This window comes from Coccinella septempunctata, chromosome 8 (assembly GCF_907165205.1).
Source record: "Coccinella septempunctata chromosome 8, icCocSept1.1, whole genome shotgun sequence".
Taxonomy (NCBI): Eukaryota; Metazoa; Arthropoda; class Insecta; order Coleoptera; family Coccinellidae; genus Coccinella; species Coccinella septempunctata.
Genome location: NC_058196.1, coordinates 24,370,429 through 24,389,809, shown reverse-complemented (window position 1 = coordinate 24,389,809; position 19,381 = coordinate 24,370,429). Strand labels below are relative to the sequence as shown.

The following is a 19,381-nucleotide window of genomic DNA, read 5'->3' as shown; positions in this document are numbered from 1 at the left end:
AAGTCCCCCAGAAAGCCTTCAAACACATACAGGTCGACCAGTTCAAATACTTGGGAAGCTTCATAAATACTAGGGCTAACCTAGACACGGAAATACACAACCGTATCAATTCGGCATCACGGGCATTCTGGAAGCTAAAGGACAGAGTATTTAAAAATCACGACCTAAATCTGAAAACCAAGAGAGCTGTTTACAAAGCAGTCGTCCTCCCAACACTCCCTAAAATCAATTAATGCCAATCATAACTGGGAACAACTAGCGTTAGACAGGTCACAGTGGAGATCTATGGTGCACAGTTATAGTGGAGACTCGAGAAGAATTCAGCGGCGGCCAGATTTGGTTGGTGACTATCCATGCCCGGAGTGTGGAAGGATCTGTAGGTCACGGTTGGGTCTCTTCAGTCACAGGAGGGCACACAGTCGCAATTAGCCGAAAGAAATTATAAGTCTGTTCTTTTATGTCTTTTTGTAGATTAATTCCCGGTAACGGGATGCAGCAATGAATGAATGACTGAGGACTATTTCAGACCATCTTAAAATAGAATCAGCGCATGATGAGTAAGCCGATCTTGCTGAAGATCTGCTGACAATAGAGCAGAAAAAAAGCACACTGTATTTCTTAGAGACCATGAGTAGCTAAGATGTTGATGAATAATGGAAATATAAACTACACGTCACGTACCTATCGACATCCATTTCGCCCCACTTCATTGCCCATGATTGTTTACGCAAACGCTTGGTAGGTAATCTTCTTATCAAGACTGTCGATGTTAGATTGACTTTATGGGGACATCTTCTGACATTGCTTAGGGAAATTGAAGTTCCTGTGATGATTGGACATTCTGCAGTTGCTAAGAGGTTGTCTTTTTCGAAAACCATCAATATCTTTAACTTAACGAGAGGTTTGAATCTGGGAGAAGGGGAACATTTCAAGTTTCACCCAAGTGGATGTCGGTGATTTGCTATTTTAGCGTACTAATTGTCCTGGAAAACGACCACCTGCGCACTATTCCCCCAATTTACTGGAACTAATTACCCTTTCACTCCGAGCAACGACAAAGGCAATGCTCCCCACATTAGCTCCAGCATTTACACTCAAATCTGAGTTCGATGCTGACGAAGTGAGAATTCCATATGCATGAAGTATAAGTACCTAGAATTGTGAGTTCGAGGATTTCGTCTATACCAAAAGGATTATTTCATTTGAGGGCTTGTTTTGTGGAGAATATAATGGCTTTCACTGAAGAAAGAGTGAGTGAAGCATATAACAGATTCAGTAGGTTCACCTCTTGCTATATTTGTTGGATAGTTGGGTTTTCTAGTTATACAGTTTTTTTAGGCTCGATTATTTCTTCATCCAAGGTCGAAAGATTTGTGAACACTTTCTTGAAATTCCTTCTGGTTATAAAAAGATGTGTTAACATACGAAAATATTGAATATATATTCTACAAACATATTGAGGAAACACCTGAATTGACAATCTGAACAATTTTATCAATTGGGTTAAACTACGAGCTTTTTAGGATTTTTTGGACGAATTATATTTATTGTCGTTACAGATGTTATCAAGAAAATATCCTCTTCATATTTTTACTCGATGAATTTCAATGGGTAATTGGCAGTAGTCTAACAGGGGTTGCAGAAATTGAGTAAAAAGTTTTCGAAGAGCAGGGTAACAGAATTGACATCCTGATAGAGAATAATGGAGAACAACTCTAGTGTTATCTACAGATGTAAGCTCTCTGTTTGGGAAGTAAATGAAAGAATGGTGAACTTGGATTTCGAATACTGCTTCATTATTCAAAGCTTATATCTCCTCGACAAAGAGAAAGAGCAATTAGAGTTATGCAATGATATTATTCACCGTAGAATGAATGCAACAGTGTTTTTTTTCCAGTTGGAGGAAATGAGAACTGCAATTCCTCGTTCTCATCTGGGGCTCCATGCAATTTTCGAACGAAATTACAAGGTGTATTGACACCTCCATTTATATTCAAATCCTATTCTGATTCCAACTTAATCCAACGTATTACTACTGGTCTTGAGGAAGCGTATCTGCGGATTAGATTCAACAATTATCTAGTCGTATCACGTACTGGATGGTTGTCGTGTCTTGATGAGATGTTGGACTTTTTGGTTAAGTAATGCCTCGTGATGTAGGATTTGGACTAGCTATTTTCCAATATTCACTGTTCCAACCTTCTATAGTTTCATTATTCAACTTGAAGGAGTAACGAGTACCAATTGATAAACAATGTAATTTCAATAACATAATAAGACTGACTTTTGGTATGAAGGCAAGTCATCAAACTCAGTTGTTTCCTCTCAAGGACCAGGATGTTTCTTGACCTCAGGCTTAGAGAGTTCAGGTGAAATTAGTGCCCTAGGAATAATTCATGTTTTCGATATTATTCGGTTGAGCAAGGAAAAAATTTGATTAAAAAAGGATTGATAAAAACTAAAAACACTCATCAATGACCAAATAATTCCCAGCAACAAACATTCTATTCCCTTCTGGTTGAGAATTTAGATATTCATCTAAGATTCTACAACTCTCAACCTCTCGTTGAGTATGACAAACTCAACTATTATGAAAATTGACGTGCCTTTTTCTGTAAAATGGTGAAAATACTGAAGATATGAATTTTATGTGTTACATTTTACTCACTCTGTACCTTTACAGTTAGAATCAATTATATTATTTGCCAAATATTTCCAATCGTCCGTTACACAAACGAGGTTGGTTTCAGGAGTTGTTATTCCTACCTAAACTGCTGGAGTCAAGGTCAATCCACTGGAAGCGTTGCCCTATTTCTTGTACAAACCATTAGGACACTTCGAAAACCGTTTCTTCAACTCCGTTGACATTTTTATTGGCCAGTTCCGTCACATACATCTCCCAGTTCGGAAATGGGGCCAAACCCAACAAGAATATTCCACAGGATCGTAAAGCTGCTGTAGGAGATTGACGGTATGGGTGTTAGGAAGGGTCGCTTCAAGATTCTACCCAAGAATTTCTTTCTATTGTGAGTTTTGTGGAAACTCGCATTATTCAAATGAACGACAGCTCTTATCCACGTTTCGTTGTTCGACTTGTTTGGATTCGGTTTGAGATGATGTTTTTGAAACAGGATAAGGATACCATAAAAAACTATGATGAAAACTCTGGAATAAAACAAGGCTGCGTGTTAGCGCCTTTACTGTTCAATGTTTTCGCCATAGCTGTCTCGATAATTGTTGACATGAGTATGCATGTAAGAGGTGTTGGAATAAGTTTCAGATTTGATAGAGGCCTGTTTAACCTGAAGCGCCTCAGAGCAAAACCCGTACAAAGTTTATCACGGAACTTTAATATGCAGACAATTGCGCACTTATCGCTAGCAGCTCAGAGGATACAGATAATGTTGGACACCTATAAACATATGTAAGAAGCTTTAGGCATAAGACTCAAACTTGACAAAACCGAAATCCTGGTAGGTCCGCCAGAAAGCCTTCAAACAGATATCAGTCTGGAGGATGCAACTCTAGAAGAGGTCGAGCAGTTCAAATACTTGGGAAGCTTCATAAATACTAGGGCTAACATGGACACGGAAATACACAACCGTATCAATTCGGTATCACGGGCATTCTGGAAGCTAAAGGACAGAGTGTTTCAAAGTCACGAAGACTAAGACAGCTGTTCACAAAGCAGTGATCCTCCTAACGCTTCTTTAGTGAAGCGAGAACTGCACGCTCTACAGGAGACATAATAAACAACTGGAACAAACGCAACAACGTCATCCAAGACAAATAATGTACATCAGATGGTTCCACAAAGTTTCAAATGCAGAAGTCTTGCAGCGCGCGAGTTGTATAACTCAAGTAGAGAGGGCTCGACTCAGATGGAACAGCCACATTCTAAGGATGCAAGACACGAGACTCCTCAAAATAGCTCTGTATGGCGAATTCACAGAAGGAGCTCGGAAACCAGGAGGCCAGTATAAGCGGTTTAAGGATATAGGTACTGCATCAATCCCTGAAATCAGTCAATGCCAATCATAACTGGGAACAACTAGCGTTAGACAGATCACAGTGGAAGTCTTTGTTCCACAGTTATAATGGAGGCTCGAGAAGAATACAGCAGCTGCCAGATCTGGTTGGTGACTATCCATGCCCAGAGTGTGGAAGGATCTGCAAGTCACTCTCTTTAGTCACAGGAGGGCACACAGTCGCAAGTAGCCCTAAGAAATTATAAGTTTGATCGCTCCGATACTTCTGTTTTTGAGTCTATTTGTAGATTTATTCTCGGTAACGGAATACAGCAAGGAATGAATGAATGATGAAAATAAAATTCCCTTCTGCTGAATAACAAGCTAAATCTACATATGAGAGTACACATCTCTATCTGTAATGTGTTTGGTCTTGAGGTTATTCTGTGGATTCAGTGGCATTCAGATAAAGGACCAAAGAAAAAATTTTAGAGGGGAATCTTTTTTGAAAATATATGTATAAGTCAAAGACTCACCCTATACATATATATATATTATCGAACTTTTCAACCAGAAAAGATTTTAGCAGTTCTATCACTCTAGATTTGAAGGATTTTCCTGTTTATTGTGCTTGACCTTGTCCCCGATGAAATTCAGAACAATATTAGTGAAGTTTTGAATTTTTGTATACAAAGAATAACCAATAATTTTCATGGCATCAACAAATTACGAGTTCGGTACCCCAATACATCATCAATCAATCGGCAACAAACAATACGCGGGAAATATTGTCAACGTATAATGACCCACCTACGATATTTTTCGAATTCTGTACAAACACAATTAGGCAAATGCACACTCAATGAAATAAGTATCATTGTGGCGTATTCGACGTAATTACATGGCATTTTTGGATCGATCGGATGGCGGTGCGGTTCAGTAGACGATGCCTTATTTCCATGTTGACTTCGATTTCGAGCTCCCTCGATCGGGAAAAGGCAAATATTGGATTTGACCCGTAAAACTGACGTTCAAAAATGTTTCTCGTTGTTGGTAAAGCTGGGTAAACATCGATGTAACCGAATAAGCGGAATATAGCCGGTGCTTACCGTGTTTCGTTTGCGCTAAAGGGGATATTTTGATGTTGAATTTCGAAGTACCACAAGGAGACAGACCTTTTTGAATGGATGATAAAATACAGACATGGTTTTTAACAGGGTGGTTGTCGCTATAGTAATAGAAGGGGATCAGAGAATTTTCTTAGAATGTCGTTAATGTCATAACGCCGTTGCCACAACCATAGATAACCTAATATCAATCACTATTACAAAAATGCTGAAAGTGATTGAAAAAAGAGACAGGCTTTCAGGAAGTGCTATTAAGAATTCAGGTCCGCTCATTCAAATAGTTATACCCTGATATTCTAAAATCCAGAATACGTCAGACGGTAGCGAACATATTGAATGTAAAAGAATTTATGTAATATTTCATCTCAATCTAAACGACTTATATTTCAGCTGAATATTGCTACAATCAGAAAGATTGTGAATGAAGAGGATGACAAAGAATTTCCTTCTATTGAGAGACACAAAAAAGTGGTGGCATTTGAGACTTTTATGTTTGAGTGAATTAGTGCGAAAAGTTCACTACAGAATTTTCGATGAATGTCATCGTAGAATAAGTTGCCGAAAATTGATTTTTCTATTTTTCATTAGACTTATCCTATACATTGTAAATGACTTAGGGTACCAGTACCAATAAATACCTTATTATTATTATTATATCAATGTATTAAGATGAACAGCCACAAATACGAGCCAGTTGTCCTGTTAATTGTTTATTCATGTGAAATTTTTGGTCAAAGGTCAAAGTTCATCTTGACTTGAAATTTTCTTCTATTCCTTTTACTTATATTGATGCAAGATGATTTTTGTTGAAGAATTTAACATTCTAGTAATTATCTGTTACTTACTTCGGAAGATACCCATGCCCAACCACTGCATTATATGCATTTCATCTTCAGGTTAATATTTTTGAAATCTGCAACTGATGTAACGTATTCAAACTTCAGCCAAAGAAGATAACGAACATTAACTCTCCTCAAGCTAGTGCATATTTTAATATTTTACTGATCTCTTGTATTTTCTATGCAAATAACTGGATTTGGTATGCTTTCAATCAGATTGTATAAACTTCAATTTTGTTCGTCACATATTTTCCGAAGAGATTCGACATTGTGATGAAATACGTAATAACAGAAACTTTTACGTTAAACCGGCAACATAGCGTTGATTTAAAACCCAAAAATGTTTTGACAAGCGTCATAACCCCACATTTTCGCTCCATAGAGAGTGAAATGTGTCAAATTTTCATGGCCAACCGAGTGCTAAAATAAAAGTGAATGGAGTATTGATAGATAACTAGAAGAGTTACTCTTTACAATGACACTTTCAGCTCTAAGATGATTTTTCTTCCAACAAATGTATTGAATTCTAATTAGAATTCTGCAGAACAAAGTTAAAATCTCTTGTACAAGTTATCTTTGAGATAATTTGCAACTCTGAAATTTCGCAGAGCTATTTTAATTTAAGCACCACAGTAGCTAGTCAAGCAGTCTAGTCAGCATGTTAGCAGATCCATAATTACATATAAAACATAGAAGAGAAGTTAACAGCGTTAATTCAAGTGTTCTCATGGATGTCCCTCGATCGACTGCTTAATGAATATAGCAAATTTCAACTTACCAATTCCTCATCATTCAGAGTAGCTCTTGGAACAGCTGATGTTAATCCTGCGTTTCTCTTGGTGGCGGCCATAGTCTGGATAACATAACTTCATCAGTTTGAATTCAAAGCCACAATATCACTAAATATTCTATAAAAAGTCGCCAGATCTACACTAGTACCAAGCGAGTCATAAGCAGAAAAAATATTTCCTAAAAAATTCAACAATTTAATGGTGTCATACAGGCTTCAACTAACAAACACGATCAAAGAGTTGAAGTGTGTACGGCACCCATAAGTGATCCTAAGGGTTTTTCACACAATTCCTGATAGAACTCAAATTTGTCTAGCAAAACCATATATTTGGCCCTTCAAAAAATTTAGATAATTTTGTCGTATAACGTAGAAATCCTGTTTATCAATTCATTGATTGTATCCTTCAATAGTTATAATTGTGTGAACAACCGACAGGCTGTGATGAACTCTGTTATTCAGAGTTCAATAATTCTAGCAATGCACTATTCTAAGGATAGTAATCCTATAACCTCTCATTATGTGATTAAGTGTATATCAGCTGCAGCTATCATTTCTGTAAGCCTTCATTAAGCCTTACCTGTTGCTTTTGTGGTGGTTATTTGAGGTGGTGTATTGAAATGTTCGATTGGAAATAGCTGGAAAGTTTCATGCCAAGTTCTACATAAAAAGTCTACTAATAAGTTGGAAAGAAGTGGTTATTTTTTTATATGATGATTATGTGCTACGTTTACATGCCAAATATTCATTGTTTTCTCCGTGAAGACATATTCAGCAGTTCCAAAAGGAACGACTAAAGGTAAGCTGCAATTTTTCCATAATATTAACTCATACAAGTGAGTTAAATAAATGTTTATTCATGAGAAGAAAGTTTAACCCATGAACCAGAAAGGCGAGTAGGTTCATTTCTTCGAATAACACTTTCCAGATAATTATCTAATTCATTGAATAACATGAAAGGTGTCGCTTTGATTGATTGTTGCTAAAGCCTTATTCAATCCATATCAACAAGAGCAAGATAAGGTTTATCGTATTTTATTTATTTTACTTGAATAATGATGTTAATCCACTTCGAATTAAAAACAGAATAGTTGGCAGGTAAGCATGTGTTACAATTGAGAAATGTCTAAACAAAAGCTATTTGTTCGAAGAGGAACTGACAGGATCAAATGGAATATTCGTTACTTTCAAAGTGAAAATGTTTCTAACGATTCAACTATGCCTAAAAACTTGAATATCCAGTTTTTGATCAAATGGAAATCATTTATGTGACTGTAACTCGAGAAATTCTACCCCCTCAATAAACGTATTCAGAATACATTCGGTGAACTGCAAATTCGGATTCATTAAGAAATTAATTATAAGGTTGCTCATTGTTGAGGAATGTCTTGGAAACAGATCTTTTTTATAATACCAATCACGAACCCCTTTGAGCATACCAATAAATGATGCAGGTTGAGATTCATTTTATGATATTATCTCAGTGCAATTTGATATCAAGCATATTGGTCATACATGATTGAGCCAAATAATCCATGAGACATTAGTTAGCTCAACCTATAGGTTCTTCAGAGGAGACCCCCAGAAGGAAGGATTTTTGTCAATGTTTTTCCATATCTCAAAATAGAAACAGCCAGATTCTGTATCAGAGCTAAATTGTCTCAAGCACAAGTTAATATGTAAACTATAACCTGCAGATGGAATGTAAAAACTTAAAACAGTTTGTATGATTTTCACAAAAATTAGTTTTCAAACCACGACACGTGTTTCGCTATCACAATACCATCCTCAGGTGGGTGAAGCTCTAAGTTTCCCATGTCTCAACATGGAAACAGGCAGATAATGTTAGAGCTGTTAAATCTTATCCATTTTGGCATTGGAGAGGTGAGCACACTTATTATAACCCTTACCATACTTATAAATATTCTATTAGTGCATTAGTCCCTCCAATTTAGTTGACAGCTGAGCCCTTGTACGTTTTTTAGACCCCTATGATTGTAGTTTCAAATTCAATTTGAAACCAAAAGATTGAAATATTGAATTTATGTATCCCGATAGAAAATCCAAAGAGCTTGTCCATAAACGTAAGTATTCAATTCATCTTCAATCTTTTTCTTCCCGTTTTGGGAATTTATCGATGTATAAATGAGCACATAAATGATTTCCTTTTGCTGCTAAGCACTCCAAGCGGTTCATGATCAAATTTTAGAGAGAAAAAGAATGTATAGTAGGAAGTTTAGACCAAATACCTTGAGCACCTGAAGATTAGAAGCCGCGCAGGGCAAACCATCAAACAGAGAACAAACGACCATTCACATTAGTAAATGATTCAGTGGAAAGAGGGATGTACATTCAACACTCACAAAACAAAGACATCAGGATAGGAGTGTTGTGAACAAGGATAGGTATGAAATTCGTGATAGCAAAAAATAAAGGTTTTGAAATCAGGAGCTTTTTCACCTTTCTTAGGTACACCCAACTTCAAACAACACTTCAACCCATTTACAAAGTACTTACTCGATGAGAGCAAAAATTGTCTCTTATATAGGGAAAATATCTTATTTTTTACGATCACGGTAGTACCCAGGACTTGATCAAGCAACTAGAATTATTTTTAAAAACGAATTTTAACTGAAAATTTCGAAAAAGTGTTGCCATGATCCAACAGGTCCTGAGTTTTCGGATAACAAAGTGCCTGAAGGTTCAATGATCAGAGTAAGGAATGATTGGGAGATAATGGGAGACATTTAACGTTAAGTACTGAACAATGACAACGAAGAAATTGAAATATTATTCATAATACAATTTGAGCCAACAAATCAATTATAGATTTGATAGATCATTTGAGAATCCAGAATTCTGACAATATTATTAAATTACTAAATTTTTATACACCTAGTACTTTTGTTGAAAACTACGAGTGGAGTACAAAAACTTTTTATAAAAAGTGTTCAGTCCTCAACTGGAATACTATATATAAGGTACATAAAATATAAGTTCATCGAATGAAAGTGGTTTTCATATTTTCTCCAAATCTGTTGTGATCTTCTGGATACTCTGAAGACCTTTTCATTAATCATAATTATTCTGACTTTTCTTTTAGATGATAAACAGGTTATTCAAGGTGAAAATTGCGTTGAAATTGGTTGGTTCCAACATAAAGTTCAGGCTAACCATAAAAAAATTTCCAATTGAAATGAAAGTGTTCGGGAATGGCATGTTAATTAACTTCCAGAATCACTCTCTTGATAGATTCCTTCAGAATAACCTTAATAACGATACTTTTCATCCGCAATCCTTCTTAGGAACTTCAGAAACTTTCCATAATGCCTGAACTTACTTCTGAGAATTGAATTCGAAAGATGAAAGAGTGAAACTCAATGTAAAATGAGCTTGCTGCTGATTTTGAATCATTTCAAATATTTTTCATTTGGAATTATATTCTCTGAAATCATCGATACCTGAATTTAAAAAAAATAGACCCTATTTCGAACATCTCATTTTGAGAAGTGTATGAGCTGATGTGAAGAAGCCATACATATTTTCTCTGGCAGTGATATTTGTGGGTTTCCTAATTCTGGGGATGAATAAATAAGTTGTTCAATAATTTTACAATTCAACCCCATTATTTTCAGAAAGAAGAACAAATTTTCTTTGCTATTCTTATTTTAGATTTTATCCACAATGATAAGTTTCACATTCATTCGAATATAATCAATATACGGTACAATTTGGAATTTCTATTTGCTCTCCTCTTTAAGAATGTTTGAACTGCTTATGTTCACAAGAATTTCATACAATTTTCCATATGGGCCAAGCACGATTCTCTGCTTAATATTCTGTACCAAACAGAGTAATCTTTCTTTCAGCACATTTGTATCCTAATATTTGAAATTCTTGCTTCTTCGATTCATAAAATCAATATCACTTAAAGTGAATCTTTTGTGTTTATTTTCGTTTATGCGATGCAAATTACAGAGAATTTGGGCTTCTAGACTTAAAAGATGTTGTGGAAACTTCAGGTCCAGTTGGCTACTGTAAGAATTGAAAGTTATGAGCATCATGAAAATGAATAATTGAAGTGTTAAAAGAGAACAGAATATTGGGTAAATAGTTTTACACATCAAAGTCACCAAATATTGATAAATGTGAACTACCTAAGCAATTCAGTGTGGAATTTGAATTTGTAAGCCTCCGACTTGGCTTCAGTTTTTTCAGAATTCGTATTTATTTTCTGTTAGAATTTTCAAAATTTTTTCACAACTTATTTTATTTTTCTAGACTTCATTTTATTTTCCTAGAATTCATGTCAATTCCAGAACAGCAATGGTAAAACAACCTAAGCACTGCTTGTCAAATAAGAAATTATTTTTTGAAATTATTGTCGTATCATTTCATTCAAGACTTTCATCGCCACATCACACTCTCCTTTTACAGCCTCTTACAGCCACTGAATGGTATGAAGGCTCTCCACAGTCTCCACCATTCTGTTCTAACTTAACATTGTATTATCCATACTATAATGTACATTACTTTCAATTCTTGCTCTGTTCGACTGAACTGTATTAAAAATGGACTTATAGTGATCAATATCAGAATACTATTCTCAAGCCTCAAAAGTGAACTGGAAGAACTAATAACAATAGTTGAAGATCTAATCATGGACATCAAAGAAAATATATAGCTTCTTCACCACCCCATCGACAAAGATTCAATTAGCATCGTCCGTTAAATCTCTCCGCCACTAATTAGGTATCATATAAAGGACGACGCGTGGTGGTATGTGACAATAAATAACGCTACCTACCAAGTCCGATACGAGTGGTATAGACTTCCTCCTGGGTCTGATATCCGGCATGCTGTCGATATTGCTGTAGAACGGATTGTCCCCAGGATGCCTGCAAAAAACGGAAAAGAAAACACCATTAATAATTCCGCTGTTGCGATGTTGCGACATGATGAAATATCATTTGCGGCCACGGGCACAAAGGGGTTGCGAACGTATTACAACGGAAGTTAATGAATGTGCGCATTTTGCCGTTGCAGCGGATTTTGTGTCGAAATAAACTTGGAAGTATGGGGTGGAGGTTTGATACTATGCTCCTCGATCGTTTTATCGTTCCGTGTTTAATTAGTTGAACGAATTTCCGGTTGAGGGAACAAGTGGATGAGCAACGTTTCGGCGTGTATTTGCACCGCCTTCCTCAGGCCGAAATGAAATCAACTTTGTTGCTTTAATTTGGTGCATATTCGCAGAAAAAATGTCTTCGATTTATTGAAATTATTTCAAGTTAGAAACTCGCACTGACTAACGAACATGCAAAGTAGGTGATACTCATGACAGCAATTTTGGTTGTTGGAAAATTGCTCTTATTTTTTGCACTGCAGGCGGAACGAATGAAATCATGGGGACATTGTATACCAGGACAGAACGTATTGTTTAAGAACTGATCGTTTCAAATGCATATTTGAAGCATTTCTTGAATCATTTATCGCATTAAAAGATTGATCATCCGAAGGAACTGTAATACTTATTGAACATTACTCGATATAGAGGGTGAGTCTTTAACTAGTACAAATATTTTAACAGTAGATTTTTAAGGTCAAAAGAAACAATCTTTGTGTTTACCATTTTTTCCGCTCCGACCCTGATAAAAAGATATAGCCATTTCAATTTTTAAGCTGTGCCACCCCCGGAAAAACAAAATTTCCTTCAGAATAACTAGCTTAATCTGGAAAACTACACGTCTGTGGATCTTTTGAAAGGGTTGCATTCGGTCAAAGTACCCAAATTTTCGAATTTCATCGATATTTTTTTTTTTTGAACATCAAATTACTCGAAAACAGTGCATTATAAGAGAAAATATGAAGAATAATTTTATTTTACAAAACAGTCAGTCATTCATTCGTTCATTCATTGCAGTATCCCGTTACCGGGAATAAATCTACAAAAAGACATAAAAAAAGAACAGACTTATATTTTCTTAGGGCTAATTGCGACTGTGTGCCCTCCTGTGACTGAAGAGACCCAACCGTGACCTACAGAAACTTCCACACTCCGGGCATGGATAGTCACCAACCAGATCTGGCCGCCGCTGTATTCTTCTCGAGTCTCCATTATAGCTGTGGACCAAAGACCTCCACTGTGACCTGTCTAAAGCCAGTTGTTCCCAGTTATGATTGGCATTAACTGATTTTAGGGATTGATGTTGTGTATTCCTAAAACGCTTATACTGGACTCCTGGTTTCCAGACTCCCTCTGTCAATTCGCCATACAGAGCTATTTTCGGCAATCCTGTGTCTTGCATCCTCAGGATGTGGCCGCTCCATCTGAGTCGGGCCCTCGTTACTTGAGTCTCAATTGTTGTACAACTCGCGCGTTGCGAAACTTTGTGGAATCTGATGTGCATTATCTGTCTTAGGTGACGTTGTTGCGTTTGTTCAAGCTGTTTAAAGCTACATTCACAATCAATTCACGGGCCGAAGTGCACTTCGGCACGGAAGCTTAGCAGGTGGCGTTCTCCGTTACCATTCACAATGAAATTCAAGACAAAATTTCTTGCAAGTCGCAAACTATCACTTCGGCAAGGAATTTCGTGCCGGCTATAGATGATGCTGATGCTTATGTTTTGATCAGTTACATTTTTGATGCATTTGAGTATTTGGTTCCAAGATTATTGCGAATGGTAAATTTCGTGCCGAAGTGCACTTCGGCCCGCGAATTGATTGTGAATGCAGCTTAATATGTCGCCTGTTGGGCGTCCAGCTTTCGCTTCCGTGAAGAAGCGTTGGGAGAACGACTGCTTTGTAAATAGCTGTCTTGGTCTTCAGATTGAGGTCGTGATTTTGAAACACTCTGACCTTTAGCTTCCAGAATGCCCGTGATACCGAATTGATACGATTGTGTATTTCCGTGTCTAGATTAGCCCTAGTATTTATGAAGCTACCCAAGTATTTGAACTGCTCGACCTGTTCTAGCGTTTCATTCTCCAGGCTGATATGTGTTTGAAGGCTTTCTGGCGAACTTACCAGGATTTTGGTTTTGTTGATATTGAGTCTGAGGCCTAACGCTTCGTATATATTTTTAAAGGTGTCCAGCATTATCTGTAGATCCTGTGGGCTGCTAGCGATATTTATCAGATAGCGTCCAACTTAGTTTGAGAAGTTGGGTTCTTTGAATTTTTGGTATTTTTATGTTATTCAATGGTCATAATGGAAAAACTGGAAGACGTGGGTGATATCTTGTGTTCGAGAAAGATTCATCAAATAAATGGAAAACTATAATCCGAAATTCATATCATTCGATGGAATCGTTTGTGAGCTAGAACTGAAAATAACATTTTTTTATAGTTTTCACCATCCTGTATCTTTTAAACCGAGCCGATTCGTAAAAATTGGTAAAAAAAAGTGTTTCTTTTGACCTCGAGAATCCACTGTTGAAATATTTGTACGAGTCAAAGACCCACCCTGTATCGGACGCTCGAAATACACTGCTCACAAGTTGAAGTGGATAATTCGCGTACATCTAATAATATACAAGGTGATTCATTGGTGAATGAGAGGAAGCTAAGGGTAGATAGAGGACAATAAGGTGAGTGAGAATAACCTATATTTAAATAGAGTATCTCTTTCTAATCCAGATACAGAGTGTTTTGATTTTGCCAATTTTTTTCAATTACCCATAAAGAACCACCCTATATATTTTGATGATACATGGCACGTTTGTTTTCTGCAACAACTAGTTTATATTGACACAGTAACTGATTTTGTTTTCAGGTCCAGCTTAGGACAAACTGATAAATAATTCTCGAAAATTTCTCTGAATGTATAAGATTCTCATCAACATTTTCTCCGAGGCTTTATGAGGATAGTTCATGGTCAAGAATCCCCATGAGCGAAATTTTCAATAGATGCCTCAAATAATTTGTTTGGAAAAATAATTGTTTGTTTGAAATTTATGCTTCTGTACTTCCAATTAACAGTTTTCAGCTAGAACACATTTCTGTTTCGGGACTGAAACGAGTTCCCCCATAAATTTGCAGAACTGGAAAACCGAACTTAGGAAATCCAGAAATAAAATGTATATCATGAAGAGAACATTCCTCTAATTGCGCAACCCTTGAGCCCTTTTCGCGGTCGCTGGTCAAGCTCTGAGGTAGCCCACGCCAGAAATTAACGCTTTTCTTCTTTTGAAAGGGATTAATTGCAATGAAAATGTGTATTTTGGGAGAAAGAGAAACAGCCGGCATGTATGCCCCTTTCATCTGGTTTCACTCGACGTTTTTTCCTTTTGTATATGTTCTTCGAACCGAATCGGATCCAGCCAACGCTAATGAAGATGAGTCGGTTTTGAGGGCGATACCGTGTTCTTCGATGTTTCCAGCGGAGTTTATCTTGTGCGATTTTTTGATTCAGGAATATGCGTTCCTAAATGGGTTGGGCTTGGAGAATATTGAATCCGGATATACAACTTGAATCTTTGACTCGTAAAAATATTTCAACAGTGGATTCTTGAGATCAAAAGAAACACTTTTTTTCTTAACATTGTTTCCGATTCAGCCCTGATAAAAAGATATAGCCTTCACATAATGAGCTAGCTGTACCGCCCCTGGAAAAACAAAATTACTTTCAGAGTAACTAGCTAAATCTGTGGATCATTAGATCCACAGGTGTATAAAGCCAAAGTACCCAATTTTTCACATTTCACAGATTTTTGAACATCAAATTATTCGAAAACTGCGCATTATACGCATTAGACATAGTTTCAAGAGAAGAAGAACCCAATTCTTTGAATTTTTGGTGTTTTTATGGTGCGTTATGGTTGTAATGGAAAAACTGAAAGACGTGAGTGATATCTTGTGGTCGAAAAAGATCAATCAAAACAATGACGAACTACATTCCGAAATTCATTCCATTCTATATAACCGTTTGTGAGATAGAACTACAAATACAAATTTTTATACTGGCCTCCTGGTTTCCGAGCACCCTCTGTGAATTCGTCATTCAGAGCTATTTTGGGGAGTCTTGTGTATTGCATCCTCAGAATGTGGTCGCTCCATCTGAGTCGGGCCCTCGTTACTTGAGTCTCAACTGTTATACAACTCGAGCGCTGCAAGACGTCTGCATTTGAAACTTTGTGGAACCATCTGATGTGCATTATTTGTCTTAGATGACGTTGTTGCGTTTGTTCAAGCTGTTTAATATGTCACTTGTAGGGCGTCCAGCTTTCGCTTCCGTAAAGAAGCGTTGGGAGGACCATTGCTTTGGAAACAGCTGTCTTTTTCTTCAGATTGAGGTCGTGATTTTGAAACACTCTGTCCTTCAGCTTCCAGAATCCCGTGATGCCGAATGGATTTGGTTGTGTATTTCCGTGTCTAGGTTAGCCCTAGCATTTATGAAGTTTACAAGCATTTGAACTGCTTGACCTGGTTCAGATATATCTGATATCTGTTTGAAGGCTTTCTGGCGGACTTACCAGGGTTTTGGTTTTGTCAGTATTGAGTGTAAGGCCTAAAGCTTCGTATATATGTTTATAGGTGTCCAACATCATCTGTAGATCCTTCGAATTAGCGATAAGTGCGCAGCCGTCTGCATATGACTGGATATGTAGGAGTCTGCACAGTAAGTGAGGTTTGGTTCGGTCTTTACCGGACAGGTGTCGCATCGTGATGATATTTGAAGCTATTTCTCAAAGCGGCCCACCGGTTTCGCTTGAAGCCCCTATCTAGCACTGTACTGTAGTGATGAGAGACAATCACCCCAAAAACCGGACTACAGTTGTGTTCGGAACGGAAATTCTACGAAAATTCCGTTCTCCAATTCATTAGCCCTATTGGCTTCATCCGCACAAAGTTTACATTGGGGCATTATTTTGAAACAAATTTTCAGAGCTTAAATCAAAGGTGATGGTGAAATCGCGAGTAAATGACTGATCTGAAATTCTTAGAAAGGCAAACTTGCCTGAGACTGATAAATTTATCAACGGAGGAACAATAAACCATTCAGATAACATATAGGAGGGAGCAAACATTTGATTCCTCGTAAATGAACATATTTGGTGGACAAGAATCGTAAATTTTTGCAACGGTCAAAAAATTTCTAACTTGCGGTGTCTTATACATTGGAAAAACGAGTAGAACTTTCAAACAGAGAATAAATGAACATTTGAGAATCCTTAGGTTGGGAAAACATTGTAATGACTCCCATTTCGGTAACTATTTGTTTGAACAAGGACGCAATTTCAATTTGGACGATAAGAATCCTTCACAGTGGCTCTGATTTCAAGATTATGGACTGTTTAGAAAAATATGAGATAATAAAACATAAAAGACTTTTTCCAACTTTTATACTCAATTTATAATTAGACTTTGATGAAATGCATATTTTAAATTCTTTACTGTGGTGTTGCTTGTGCTCTTTAGACGATTTTATGACGTTTCACTTCTTTCTCTGACATAACCTAACATTGTGAAACTTGATTTGACGTTAATAGGGTACTCTAACGATTTGTCAAAATCAGCTGACCGTGTGTTTTACCCTTTTTAATATTTTGAGTTGGAATAGTTTATATATCGGTAATGTCTGTTGTTTTGTCCCCTTTGTTTTACTGATGTGTTTCTTGTTGCAATAGGTCTGAAGATGTGGAGCTTTTAGCTTCTACGAAACCGGTCACCTTATTGAATAACTATTAGGAAGAAGAATATTAGTTTCATTCCAGAAAAAGTTTCTGACCTCCTCAAGTCTGGAATTGACTCAAAATCAAGTCAATCGATATCGACTTCAACAATTCTTTCTTTCATTTAGACAGTATTAGAATCAACTTTTCATGATATTATTTTCGTGACACAAAATCGAATTGTTGGTTCTTTAAGGGAAAAAAACAGGAAAGGCGCACGCTTATGTGCTAAACTTAATAATCTCGCACAAATGAAAACATCGCCCAAAACCACTCATTATTGTCTTCGTATTTCAGCGACTTGAAGGGGTCACCCGTTAACGCTTTCCTCAAAATCACGGCTGGGTGACACGCGAGGTGATAAATCCTTCACGAATTTCGAGCCTGAACATTTTCGGTTTCGCGCGTGTTTGGTACCGGATCAGTACAATCGGCGAGGAAAGACGTAGATCTTATCGGTCGCGCCATTGTTTGGCGTGTGTGACTTTTATTGCTCGATTCCGAAGTTTTTCGTGTCGCTCAACGGACATCCATTACCATTTCGGTAATGTTTTCAGTAGCGTTCAAAGTAAATACGAGAGTTGTGGGTATTTTGTTGTAGCGAGTGAAATAAAAATAAAATGCAGCTCTTCAAGAGAGTAGAATTGGCATGATAAAGAAGAGGTTAGCACTGACGTCAGAAGTTTCATGACGAGCATAACACTTTTCCCTAAAATAATGTTTTGGAGATTCTTGCACAATCTGAGGGTCATCAGGGAACAGTCAGTTTCTGAGATACAAATTTCGTTGAGAATTTTTTCTTTTCTGTTGATACTTTCCCCGCTATATTTTACATAGCCCTATTGGTTCTTTGAAACTAGTTATTTAGTTCAATTAGACGAGCACATTACCAAATATATATGCAAGGTGAGCCTTTGACTCGTACAAATATTTCTTGAGCTCAAAACAAACACTTTTTTACCATTTTTTCCATATCTGCTCGGTTTGAAAGATACAGGTTGTTGCAAACCGATAAAAAAATAATATTTTAAGTTCTTTTTCACAAACGGTTTCATCAAATGGAATGAATTTCGGAATATAGGTTCACCAAGAATTCAAAGAACCCAAATCTTGGAACTAAGTTGGACTCTATCTAATGAATATTTGAACGTTTTGCAAAATGAAAGTATTCTTCATATTCTCTCGAATAATGCGACGTTTTCGAGTAATTTGACGATCAAAAATTAAAAATGATCTGTGAAATTTGACGAATTAGGTACTTGGCTGCATACAACACTGTTCGAAAGATCCACAGATGTGTAGTGTCACAGATTGAGCTACTTATTCTGAAGTTTTTCTAGGGGTGGCACAGCTCATTATGGAAACTTAAAATGGCTATATCTCTATACAGGGATGTATTGATATCTAGTTAGTCTAGACCAGTTCCATGCATAAAAAAAATATTGCGCTACCAAAGCAACGAACAATAACTCATTGAATGTTTATCTATGAACAAAAAAGTAAAGCAGAGTTACGCAATAAATTAAAAGAAAAAAGATGTCGACCGAAATTGTGAAAATCGAAAAATTGGAGTATCGAGCCATCATCAAGTACCTGTATCTAAAAGGGTTAAGAGGTAAGCAGATTTACCAAGATATGCTGAATACCCTTGGTGATCAATGTCCTTCGTATGCGCCCGTGAAAAATTGAACTGCAAGGTTCAAAAGAGGTAAATTTTCCATTGAAGATGATGACCGATTGGGAAGGCCAGTTTCTGTGTCAGTCCCCGAAAATATCGATGCAGTTCATGACACGATTTTATCAGACCGTCGAATTGGGCTAAAACGGATATCTGAAGCACTGAATATTTCATACGAACGCGTTCATCATATAGTTCACGTCAATTTGGACATGAGAAAAATTGCTGCGAAATGGATCCCCAAATGTTTGAATGTTGACCAAAAGCGTGCAAGGGTAGAAGCATCGCGATCGATCTGTGCTCG

At 36.9% G+C, this 19,381-nt stretch overlaps 1 protein-coding gene across 1 annotated transcript in view; it reads right to left on the bottom strand.

Moving 5' to 3' along the window:
* Positions 1-19,381, bottom strand: part of LOC123318378 — a 118,382-nt gene that overhangs the window by 84,685 nt on the left and 14,316 nt on the right. The window contains exons 4-6 of the mRNA XM_044904986.1: positions 11,532-11,622; positions 8,974-8,982; positions 6,713-6,787 (exon numbers count right to left, since the gene is read on the bottom strand). Coding sequence (XP_044760921.1) covers positions 6,713-6,787; positions 8,974-8,982; positions 11,532-11,622 — 175 coding nt within the window. The remainder of the gene's footprint in view (positions 1-6,712; positions 6,788-8,973; positions 8,983-11,531; positions 11,623-19,381) is intronic.